Source organism: Mustelus asterias, chromosome 11 (assembly GCF_964213995.1).
Source record: "Mustelus asterias chromosome 11, sMusAst1.hap1.1, whole genome shotgun sequence".
Taxonomy (NCBI): Eukaryota; Metazoa; Chordata; class Chondrichthyes; order Carcharhiniformes; family Triakidae; genus Mustelus; species Mustelus asterias.
Window position 1 is genome coordinate 42,372,593 of NC_135811.1, and position 12,498 is coordinate 42,385,090.

Sequence of the window (12,498 nt, forward strand, 5' to 3'; positions counted from 1 at the left end):
GATGAAATTATCAAGATTAGAGATTCTCGCACAGCGGGCTGCTTGGTAACGAGGAACTGCTAAGTATTGTAAACGGTTGCTAAGTGTTATAAATGGTAAAACCCATTTATTCTGATACTTTGACAAGGCCTCACAGTTAAACGTTTCATGTAGCTGGTTGCTATATTAGAAGCTAGAGGATCAGCAGTTGTGCAGAACTAATTTATCAACTGCTACACCAGCCTGACCTGTAACAAAAATCTAAGGTTAGTCATTTTAAGCGATTCCCTTCTACACAAACTATTTGGCTTCAAGATTTGCCTTACATTAGATTATCACAGACCTCCCAGCTAGGGAAGTGAGCATTATAAAAGCAGTACGTGTCGATTCACAGAAATCATCTTGGCAGATCCACTGAAATCAATGTAGGGAATGTAAAGGTCAAATAGATTGTCTCGGCCAAGAGTGAAGTGATAGAATTTATATTGATGAAATAGTTTTCGAGCATAACCCATATTCAGTCTGTAACAGATTAAACTGGGTGCTGGGGGAAGCTCTGAGTTAGCACATCAGTTGATAAATCAGTTGTACAACAAACAAGCAACACTTAAATTGGCATGCCCATAAACAGGAGTGGCACTTATCTGATCAGGCGAACCAATTTGTGCTAATCAGAGCAAGTTATAGAGAGAAACAAACTCAAACCATGCGCAATTAGGCTTTGGAAAATGTGGCTGGAATGCCATGGTGTCACATCAGCAATCCTGTGTACTGGGAGAACAGGCACAAAAGCAAAACACTAAATTAAGAGTGTTGGCCCAAGAGCAATTTATTTCTTGATGATAATTCAATGCTAAGCGAGTTGGAAACACTGGTCCACACTAGTGTCACTTGATGCAAAAATATCTGGATAAGTTCCTGGGGTGAGATTTTCCAGCCCCTCCCACTGGCGGGATCTTCCAGTCCCACCAAAGACAACAGAGATTTGAAGGGGGCCACATCCACCTTGGGAAATCTGCCACGGCCGAGGCAGGAAAACCCTGCCCTTGGTATCATTCAGCAGGGCTTAACTGGATTCTCTCTTTTTCACCTCTGAATGCATTTGAGTAGAAGCAAGGGAGACCCCATGAATTCAGGCGCTCTTATATGATTCTATGTTTCTCAACCAGCATCTCCAATGAATATCGGCCCTTGCAGGGCAAAGCCTGACCGCGAATGTTTTAGACATTCAGAAATCAGAAATGTGAGTGCGCAGCCACTCCAACCCAAGGGATTTTCAAATAAAAACAAAGTCGCAGTTGCCCAGATTTTGCTGTATTAGCAAATCAGGACATCTAATGACAGCCGCTGTTGGTTAGAATGTTCTTGGCTGTTTAGGTTTTTATAGCTTTTCCATGGCAAGCGGCTGAAAATGTAAAGTGATAATACAATTACGGAAACAGGGGATCTGGGGCCTGAGTGAACAAGGTGAGCAATGCGGCATCTCTTTAACCAATCAGAATGCTCTCAATCCAATTGTGCAATTGACAGTGCAAGCACTGACAGCAAGTGTAAATTACAATGGGTAAATTCATTGTCAAATCAGTTACGAAATAAAAATAGAGGAAAAGAAAACATTGATTAAGAGACAGAAAAAGACAGAAACAAAAAGTAAAAACAAATGATCTTTTTCAGAATCTTCAACAACAATTAATAGCTGTAATAAGAATCCACATTCATATCGTCAATTTTCAGTGCCAGAGAGGTTAATTAGAAGTGATTAACACATCATGTAATTTTAAATGATGCTTAGACTTGAAATTACAAGACTCAACTTTCTGTGCCAAGTTTAATTCATATCTAGCACACAAATATTCCAACTTCAAACAATTCAATGCATTTGAAAAATGAGGCATACGAACATCCAAACAAGGAGCAGGAGTAGGCCATTCAGCCCTTTGAGTCTGCTCTGACATTTAATAAGATCATGGCTAATCTGATAGTCATCTCAAGTCTGGTTCCCACCTACCCCCATGACCTGTCACCCACTTGCCTGCCAAGAATCTATCCATCTCTACCTTAAAATATTCAAAGGATTTTCACAGCAACTTATTTGCAGTGCTAATGTCGGCCTACTTGTGACACTAATAAACTTTAAATTCTGCTTCCACCAACTTTTCTGGAAGAGAATTCCAAAGACTCGTGCCCCTCTGAGAGAACAATTTTCACCTCAACTATTTTAAATGGGCAACCCCTTATTTTTAAACAGTGACCCCTAGTTCTAGATTTTCTCTCAAAAGGGAACATCCTCTCTATATCCACCCTGTCAAGACTATTCAGAATTTATATATTCCAATCAAGTCACCTCTTGCTCTTCTAAACTGGATTTCTGCATCAAGCCCAGTCTGTCCAGCCTTTCCTCATAAGACAACCTGCCCATTCCAGACATTAGTCTGGTAAACCTGCTCTGAACTATTTCCAATGGATTTGCATCCTTCCTTAAATAAGGTTAACTAATACAGTATTCTAAATATGGTCTTACTAGTTCCTTGTACAACTGAAGCATAACCTCCCTATTTTTGTATTCAATTCTCTGCACATTAAATGATAACAGTCTATTAGCTTTCCTAGTTATTTGTTGTACCTGTATGCTAGTCTTTTCTGTATGCTAGTGTCTTTTCATGCACGAGGGAACAGAGATCCCTCTGCACCTCAGAGCTCTGCAACCTTTCACTATTTAGATAATTTGCTTCTTTTCTTTATTCTTCCTGTTTAAATGGACATTCAACATTTTCCCACATTATACTCCATTTGCCAGATCTTTGCCCATTTATTTAACCAATCTATATATTTTCTGTAGTCTCCTTATGTCCACTTCACAACTTACTTTCTTATCTATCTTTGTGTTGGCAGCAAATTTGGCAACTATCAATTCAACCAATCATTTATATAAGTTGTAAACAGTGATGGTTCCAGCACGGATCCCTGTGACACAACACTCATTACATCTTGCCAGGCTGAAAAAGACTCATTTATGTCTACCCTCTGCTTTTGTTCACCAACCAATCTTCTATCTATGCCAATATGTTGCCTCCTATACCAGGAACTTCTATTTTCTACAATAAACTTTGACATGGTACTTTATCAAATGCCTTCTGGAAATCTAAATACAGTACACCTACCAGTCCCTCTTTATCCACAGCATATTACTTCCTCAAAGAGCTTCAATAAGTTGGTTAAACATGATTTCCCTTCATAAAACCATGTTGGCTCTGCCTTAGACTTATTCAAGTGCTCTGCTGTAATATTTTTAGTAATAGCTTCTCACATTTTCCCTCCGAACAGATGTTAAGTTAACTGGCCTGGAGTATCCTGGTTTCTGTCTTCCTCCATTTAGAATAATGGAGTTACATTTGCCATCTTCAAATTTATTGGGATCTTTCTCAAATCTAGGCCATTTGGAAAATTAAAACCAATGCATCAACTATCTCATTAGCCTCTTCTCTTAAGACTTTAGGAGGATGTCCATCAGCACCCAGCCTCTTAACAGCCCGCAGCTTTAACAGTTTCATTACTACTTCTTTTACCACCACCATGCTATTTTCCTGTGTCCCTTCCTGATTTATAGCTGCTTCAGGGCTGTTACCCTTATAATGATGACTAATGCAAAATACCTGTTCAATTCAGCTCCCATCTCTTTGTTTTCCATGATCAGTTCTCCAGACTCACTTTCAATAGGACCAATGATCACTTTGTTAACTCTTTTCTTTTAAAAAAAAATTCTAAAAAAGCTTATCATCTGAGGCAGAGGGATGCCATTTTGGTGAAACTAACAGCAGAGCAGTGTAACTTGGACTGCAATTTCTGTACATGGGCAGCACAGTGGTTAGCACTGCTGCCTCAGAGTGCCAGGGACCTGGGTTCGATTCCCAGCTTGGATCATTATCTGTGTGGCATTTGCACATTCTCCCCGTGTCTGCATGGGTTTCCTCCAGGTGCTCCAGTTTCTTCCCACAGTCCAAAAGATGTGCGGGTTAGGCTGATTGGCTATGCTTAATTGCCCCTTAGTGTCAGCAGGACTAGCAGGGTAAATATGTGGGATTATGGGTATAGGGCCTGGCTGGGATTGTTGTCGGTGCAGGCTCGATGGGCCAAATGGTCTCCTTCTGCATTGTAGGGATTCTACGATTCGAGTTCAAACGTAAATCATCCCCTTTCTTGAAGTTGGTGTACTACTTGTGCATTAAAATGGCCAGTGCCATTTGCCTCACTGCTGTTTTGAAAGCAAGTTTTCGAAAGCAAATAGTCCTTCTTCATGACTCAGAATATATTACCATTTGAATTTAATTCCAGTGCTATGTTATTTGAAAACCTTAAATAGTTAGTGTGCAGCCCAATTTACGAGGGTTGCCAGTGCAACAATCAACTGAAAAAAGGCAACAGTTGTGTCAGAACAAAATGAGAAGGAAAGATTAAAGACTTCTCACATTATGAAGTTCCAGTCATAATAATGACTTTACTAATAAAGCAGAAACTGAATGCAGTGTCTGTTATATGCACATTGCTGTTGTTCAGATGGTTTCTAAATTCTGTATATAATTTTAGATAAATGAAGAAAGGTCAGTGATTGAACATTACCGCTTTGAGAGGCAACAAGCTCATCAGGTCACTGAAAGCCTCTTCTTCAATCAAGATGGCCTTCTTTATTAGAGCGTACGCATCCAACAGAAAGCGGTACTTTGATTCCTCTTCTTTGCTGTTTTTGGCGAGCAAGCTTTAGGAAAAGAAAATTGAAATAAAATAGTGCCCAAACATAAATAAAATGCTAAAGTTTCCATTTTCTTCTCCCCTTACCAAAGGAAAAATAAAATCAATGAGGGTGTGGTCTCCAATGGGGGGAATGTAACATAGCCATATGAATATAGAGATAACTAGAGGCTGGCTAGTTTTGAGGTTGTTTTCCTTAGAGCAAAGAAGGCTGAGGGGGGATTTGATTGAGGTGTACAAAATTATGAGGGCTATAGATAGGGTAGATAGGAAATAATCTCCTCCGTTAGTAGAGGGGTTAAAGATCAGGGGGCATAAATTTAAGGTGAGGGGCACGAGATTTAGCGGGGATTTGAGGAAAAAGGTTTTCATCCAGAGGGTGGTGGGAATCTGGAACTCACTAACTGAAAGACTGGTCGAGGCGGGAACCCTCACAACATTTAAGAAGCATTTGGAAGAGCATTTGAAACACCAAAGCATACAAGGCTATCGTCTAAGTGCTGAAAAAATGGGATTAGAATTGATAGGTGGCATGCTGGTTAGCACTACTGCCTCACAGCGCCAGGGATCCAGGTTCAATTCAATGTGTGGAGTTTGCATGTTCTTCCTGTGTGTGGGTTTCCTCCGGGTGCTCCAGTTTACTCCCACAGTCCAAAGGTGGGCAGGTTAGGTTGATTGGCCGCGCTAAATTGCCGGTTAGTGTCAGAGTGATTAGCAGGGTAAATACATGGGGTTACAGGGATAGGGCCTGGGTGGGAATATTGCTGGTGCAGGCTCGATGGGTCGAATGGTCTCTTTCTGCACTGTCGGGATTTTATGCTTCTATGATTCTAGTTGCTTGTTGGCCAGTGCAGAAACGATGGGACAAAGGACCTCTTTTTGTGCTGTAAAACTCCATGACTCTATGTAACTCTTACAAAAATAAAGACTGACGTGAATAATTACTTTACTGGTCTGCATTCTACGTACATTCAATTTTTGGAAGTATATAAACAACTGTAACAAAAAATTTACACATAACTAAACCTACATTAGTACATTGATATGTTCTGTCATAATGTCCAGTGATTCTTCTCTGTACCCAAATTGCAGCATAGTATTTGCAAGCTGTTCCATCGTACCACAGGCTGAAAGCAGCTTTTGCACATTCTCATCTTTCTTTAAGTTAGAATCGTCAAATGGTTTTATGGATTCTATTTCAGTAGACGCCAACCTACAAAAAAAACAACTTTAATGTATAATATACACAATAGATATCTAATAGATTTTGCTTTGAAAAAGGACTTTTTTTTATTCACAGGATGGGGCAGCACGGTGGCGCAGTGGTTAGCACTGCTGTCTCACAGCGCCAGAGACCCAGGTTCAATTCCCGGCTTGGGTCACCGTGTGTGTGGAGTTTGCACGTTCCCCCCCTGTCTGAGTGGGTTTCCTTCGGGTGCTCTGGTTTCCTCCCACAGTCCAAAGATGTGCTGGTTAGGTAGACTGGCCATGCTAAATTTTCCCTTAGTGTCCCAAGGTGCGTAGGTTAGGGCGATTAGCGGGGTAATAGGGGCTGGGATTGTTCTCGGTGCAGCTCAATGGGACAAATGGTCTCCTTCTGTACTGTAGGGATTCTATGATGTGGGCAGTGCCGGATTTAGACTTGGTGAGGCCCTAAGCTATATAGAGCTTGGAGGCCCCTTGTTAAAAAGCTACACCAAAAGGTCTCACAAAGCTGCATACCAAAACAGGACCTTGGGTCGCCACAAAAAAATTGAAAACATAATTATGCCTTTTAATTATTTAATTGCAAGGTATTTAAAGTGAAAAATACAAATTATTTTCAAATGAATGCATTTACTGATTACCGAGGAGTTCATCCTCGGTTAAGACACCCCATTGACCTACATCATTGAGTTTTGTGAATTTTGTTTTTCAACTGTGGATGTCGGCTCTGCAACGCTCACATTTGCATCACTTCCAGTGTTTTCCTCCGCTGAGATTCCAGACTCTGTTGTCTCTGTAGCAGAGGCACTAGGCTGTGGTTGTTTTGGACTTTGCTGATCACCTTGGTTTTGTGGATCCTTATCTGTTTCTGCAGTAAAGTAACTGTCAACTTTTGGTAATTTTTTGAGTTGCTCTTCAAGCTGGTGCTTTCTTTTTCTTTTCTGGTATCCGCTCTTAATGTTCTCTTCATTGTAAACCTTCTGAAATTTTGTGAGGCCCCTGCGGATTGTGAGGCCCTAAGCTGTAGCTTGTTTAGCTTATGCCTAAATCCGGCACTGGATGTGGGCATCACTGGCTGGGTCAGCATTTAATCCCTAATTGCCTTTAAGGGAGCAGTTAAGAGTCAACCACATTGCTGTGGATCTGGAGTCACATGTAGAGCACACTAGGTAAGGATGGCAGATTTCATTCCCGAAAGGACATTAGAGAACCAGATGGGTTTTTCCAACAATCGACAATGGTTTCATGGTCATTATTAGACTTTTACTTCCAGATTTCTTTTAAAATATTGAGTTCAAATTTCACCACCTGCCATGGTGGGATTCAAACCCAGGTCCCCAGAGTATTATGCTGGGTCTTTGTATTACTAGTCCAGTGACAATACCACTATGCTATTGCCTCCCCTGGTGACCAGAAAGAGGAGGACATTTTTGGGAAAAGAGCAGAAGAATTGATTTAGCGGAGTTACTCTTGGCGACAGCCAGCGAGGACACAACAGGCCACTTGTGTTGAGAGAGTAGACCTGGTAGGAGGCCGGCCCTGCTTGAAATCAGAAGACGATGAATCTTGAGGTGGAAGCTCCCACCGATCAGCATACAACGTGATCCCAAATTCCGGCAAGATTGCTGGAAATGTTGGGCGTAGGTTTGGTGTTTTTCCACAAAGGAAGTGGGCAACTTAAAAAAAAAAACACCTTGGGCTATTTTTGGCCTTCAGAGTACATTACACAATGTCACTAGCAGATGTCTATTAATAGGCTGCCTCAATGGGTTTCCATGGAGAAATGTGGCATGCAATTAAGTGTCTAAGATGAGGGGTGTAGGAGTCATGGGGGGTGGGATGTCGGGGGTAATGGAGGGGTGCGGTGGTAGGCGGTGGAATTTATAGAAATATTCAGTGCCCTTTCTCTTGAAGTTGCTTTGATTTTTTTTTAATTGGCACTGGTTTATAACTATAATTAACTCAGAACTCAGTTGTGGCAGGAGACTCCCAGGAAAGACAGTAGAAATACTTCAGGCATGTCTTCAAAGCATCCCTGAAAAGATACAACATCCCCTACTGGCTCATGGCAGTTTCTTGCTTGACCGACACATAATGCACTGAACACATCGAGAGAGACTCTGTCGGGAGAATGCAGTGGCAAAGTCAAGGCATTGGAGAGGATGCACAAACCTCCAGACACCTCATCTGCTCACCCCTGCAAGCACCACCTGCTCCGCATGTGGAAGAGCCTGCATTGGACTTAGCAGCCATCTCAGGACACATCGAACCAGAGTGGAAGCAAGTCATCCTCAATTCTGAGGGATTGCCAGTATATACATGAATATTATGGGCAAGATGCATCGATTTCCTTTGTTCCCGCCCCACTGTCAACAAGAACGGAGAATTTGGCGTTCAGCCCAAACCTCATTCACTGCAGCGGCACCGGAGAAACCCAGCCGCGGACGAAGTCGGAGGTTTCCGGCGTAAATATTGGAGCACCAATTGCACATGTTCAGCAAGATTTTGCATTCATAGAATTTAATTTTTTGACTCCATAATTTGAATAATTTTCTGATAAATATTAATAGAAATCAGTACAAATAAGAATGGTCAGTCCACAGCATAATCCTCAGTAGCACTGTGCTCTGATTTGGTTGGAGTAATTCCCTTCAAAATCAGAGAAACATTCTTTCTGTCATTGTTTACCTGGCTTTCATTGAAGTAATTATGTACATAAAAACAGAAAGTCGATTAGGTTTCTCCTCTAAAGCTGCCTGACATTCTTCAATGCTTTGTTTTAAGACGTTGCAAATCTAGAAAGATAGTGAAATAATTTTTAATATATGTAATCAAAAAATCTACAAACAAAATAAAAATATCATTTTTATACAATTAGTCCAGCAGACACCCGTAGGCATTTCCCCTCTTAGCCTTGAGACACGGTGATATATTTAATAAACAATCACATCTGGCTTTACATCATATAAAGGTGAGAATGCTCGAGGGCTGGAAGTTGAGGAGCATCAGAGAAGTGTTTACTTTAAATCAACACATTAAAATGGTGCATAAACAGAAAATGCTGGAACTACCGGAAGGTCATGCAGTTTCAGCAGAGAGAGTGACATTGACATATGGGGAGGCAGTGGCCTAGTGGTATTATCGCAGGACTATTAATTCAGAAACTCAGCTAATGTTCTGAGGACCGGGGTTCTCATCCCACCATGGCAAATGGTGGAGTTTGAACTCAATAAAAAATATCTGGAAATAAGTGTCTACTGATGACCACAAAACCATTGTCAATTGTCAGAAAAACCCAATCTGGTTCACTAATGTCCTTTACGGAAGGAAATCTGCCATCCTTACCTGGTCTGGTCGACATGTGACTCCTGAGCTACACCAATGTGGTTGACTTGCAACTGCCCTCTGGAATGGCCTAGCAAGCCACTCAGTTGAATCAATCAAGGACAACTAGAGATGGGCAATAAGTGCTAGCCAGCCAGCGATGCCCATGTCCCACAAATGAATTTTTAAAAAAAATCTTTCTCCATAGACACTGCATGACCTGCTTTTCTCCGACTGCTCTGGGTCGTGAATATAGCCCAATCCATCACGCAAACCAGCCTCCCATCCATTGACTCTGTCTACACTTCCCGCTGCCTCGGCAAAGCAACCAGCATAATTAAGGATCCCACACACCCCGGACATTCTCTCTTCCACCTTCTTCCTTCGGGAAAAAGATTCAGAAGTCTGAGGTCACGTACCACCCGACTCAAGAACTGCTTCTTCCCTGCTGCTGTCAGACTTTGAATGGACTTACGTTGCATTAAGTTGATCTTTCTCTACACCCTAGCTATGAGAGTAACACTACATTCTGCACTCTCTCGTTTCCTTCTCTGTGAACGGTATGCCTTGTCTGTATTGTGCGCAAGAAACAATACTTTTCACTGTATGTTAATACATGTGACAATAATAAATCAAATCAAAAGAAGGGTCATCTAGACTCGAAACGTTGGCTCTATTCCCTCTTCACAGATGATGTCAGACCTGCTGATATTTTCCAGTATTTTCTGTTTTGTGATCTAAATTTCCGGATACCCAGGATTTTTCCTTTTTCTATTAGGATAATATGGTACAAGCTTATTTAAAGATTAATTGATGTGATCATTTAATGCTTGTTCAATATTTTGTTATTTCTGGCACTAAGAGTAGTTTGCACTATTGCTGTTTCGATGCAAAAGACAAATTTCATAGTGTTAGATTTAAGATATTGTAAATAATGTTGCAATTGTTACAAATCTACTTTTGCTACTATGTAATATGTTCCATATGTATCAAAAGTATGAAAAGACTCCAGAGCTGCTGTGCTACACATTCTCACCAGGCCTGGGTCAGAAGATCGGGTGAGAAATTAGCAGTTCCAGACCCGGGTAAGTAAAAAGGAGTGGAGTGGCAATCCGAAGGTGGTTGCCACTCTATGGAAGTTCTGGGCCAATGTATAATCCATAGTTTTCAGAAGATAAGATGAACCTCTGAGTGGAAGTGTAAATGCTTATATTTTAATAGATCTTTTGTAGTGGTTCAAGGGTCCTAACTCCAAGAACAGAAAGGAGGTCCTATGTGAGGTTACAATATAAGTAAATTACAATACTTGGAGCCCCAACAAAATGTTATCGACCTGAAATGTTGGGCATCATGTCATGGGGACGATGGGGTCTCTTGGCTGCTGGCTATAGAGCCGGCAAGACACCCATGTCACCTCTTTTCAAGAAGGCCCGCTGCATTCTGTGCCTTTAGACCAGCAGCAGACCTTCCCCCAGAATCAAGGGCTCTGAGGGCGGAAATCATGTTTGCTGAGAGTTGCTGGCCAATCATGTCCATTCTGACACCAACCAGAAGACAGGCTATACTCGACCTGGTATTTTCAATGAGATAGGATTAATTGATGACATCATAGCGAAGGTACCCCAAGCAATGAATAGAAGATGATTGAATTTTACATTCAGTTTGAGGGAGAGCAGAGTGGGTCTAATACTAATATTGTAAACCAAATAAAGGCAATTATAAGGGCATGAAAGCAGAGCTAGTAAAAATGAATCACAAAAGGTTAGTATACAGGTACAGAAAGTAATTAGGAAAGTGAATAGAATATTAAATTTATTGTGAGGGGAATTAAATGAAAGAGTAGGATGGTTATGCTTCAGCCATACAGGGCTTTGGTGAAACTACATTTGGAGCACTGTGCAGTATTGGCCTTCTTACTTAAGAAATGATGCAAATACATTGGAAGCACTTCAGAGAAGGTTTACTAGGTTAATAGCTGATGTGGGCAGGTTCCTTTAAGACAATCTAGCTTCTATTCACTGGAGTTTAGAAGAGTAAGAGGTGGCTTGATTGAAATGCAAGATCCTGAGGGGTTTTGACAGGGTGGAGTTGGAAAGGATGTTCCCTCTTGTGGGAGAATCTAGAACTAGGGATCACTGCTTAAAAATAAGGGGTTTGCCCATTTAAGACAGAGATGAGGAAAATGTTTTTTTTTCAGAAGGCCATGAGTCGTTGGAATTCTCTTCCTCAAAAGATGGTGGAGGCAGAGTCTATGGCTGGAATTTTTGAGCTACTCCTGCCAATGGGGTCTCCTGGTCCTGTCGACGCGAACCCCTGCCACGGGTTTTCTGGCAAGAGTCTGCATAAATGGGAAACTCCATTGACAACAGTGGGACTAGAAGATACCGCCACCGGTTAATGGTAGGCCATCGCTGCCGCAGCAAAAGAGGCAATGGGAGGCACAAATAATCCACCCTATATTATTCAGGCAGAGCTAGATAAGTTCTTGGTATGCAACCAAATGAAAGATTATCATGGTTCGGCAGAAATATAATGTGTTAAAATAAGATCTTCCATGATCTTAATAAATGGCAGAGCAGACATGAAGGGCCAAGTGGTGTTCTCTTGTTAAAATTAATATGCTTGTGTGCACAGATGCTGCCAATCTGCTGAGTTCTTCCAGCATTTTCTGCTTTTCTTTTTTGAATTGGTTCATTTTACCATCTCTTTTTCCTAGACGTTTCATTGAATCATAAGATCTCTACAGCGCAGAAGGAGGCCATTCGGCCTATTGAGCCTACACCGACAACAATCCCACCCAGGCCCTACCCCTGTAACCCCACGCATTCACCCTGTCAATCCCCCTCACACTAAGGGGCAATTTAGCATGGCCAATCCACCTAACCCGCACATCGTTGGAGTGTGGGAGGAAACCGGAGCACCCGGAGGAAACCCACGCAGACATGGGGAGAACGTGCGAAACCCACACAGCTTCTTACCTGTGGAATGTTACAACCATTATTTTCTCACCTGCTCATTTGAATCCTCATTATTCTCTCCTTGAATCGCGCATACCAGACAAATAATAGTATCATACCAAAAATACTCATTTCCTCCAGCACTTTGAGCCTCTTTCAAGAGCAGTTTAGCCTGACCATAATTCTTTTCGTAATTAGCCAGAACTGCCAGGAGATACAAGACCTTTGCCAAAGCTTCTTTGTTCTCAAACTCCTAATTGAAAAAAAAAGACACATTTTGGATGGT

At 41.6% G+C, this 12,498-nt stretch overlaps 1 protein-coding gene across 1 annotated transcript in view; it reads right to left on the reverse strand.

The window, feature by feature from the left end:
• Positions 1-12,498, reverse strand: part of cfap46 (cilia and flagella associated protein 46) — a 198,419-nt gene that overhangs the window by 77,729 nt on the left and 108,192 nt on the right. The window contains exons 34-38 of the mRNA XM_078222910.1: positions 12,265-12,465; positions 8,620-8,726; positions 5,756-5,938; positions 4,597-4,732; positions 3,605-3,724 (exon numbers count right to left, since the gene is read on the reverse strand). Coding sequence (XP_078079036.1) covers positions 3,605-3,724; positions 4,597-4,732; positions 5,756-5,938; positions 8,620-8,726; positions 12,265-12,465 — 747 coding nt within the window. The remainder of the gene's footprint in view (positions 1-3,604; positions 3,725-4,596; positions 4,733-5,755; positions 5,939-8,619; positions 8,727-12,264; positions 12,466-12,498) is intronic.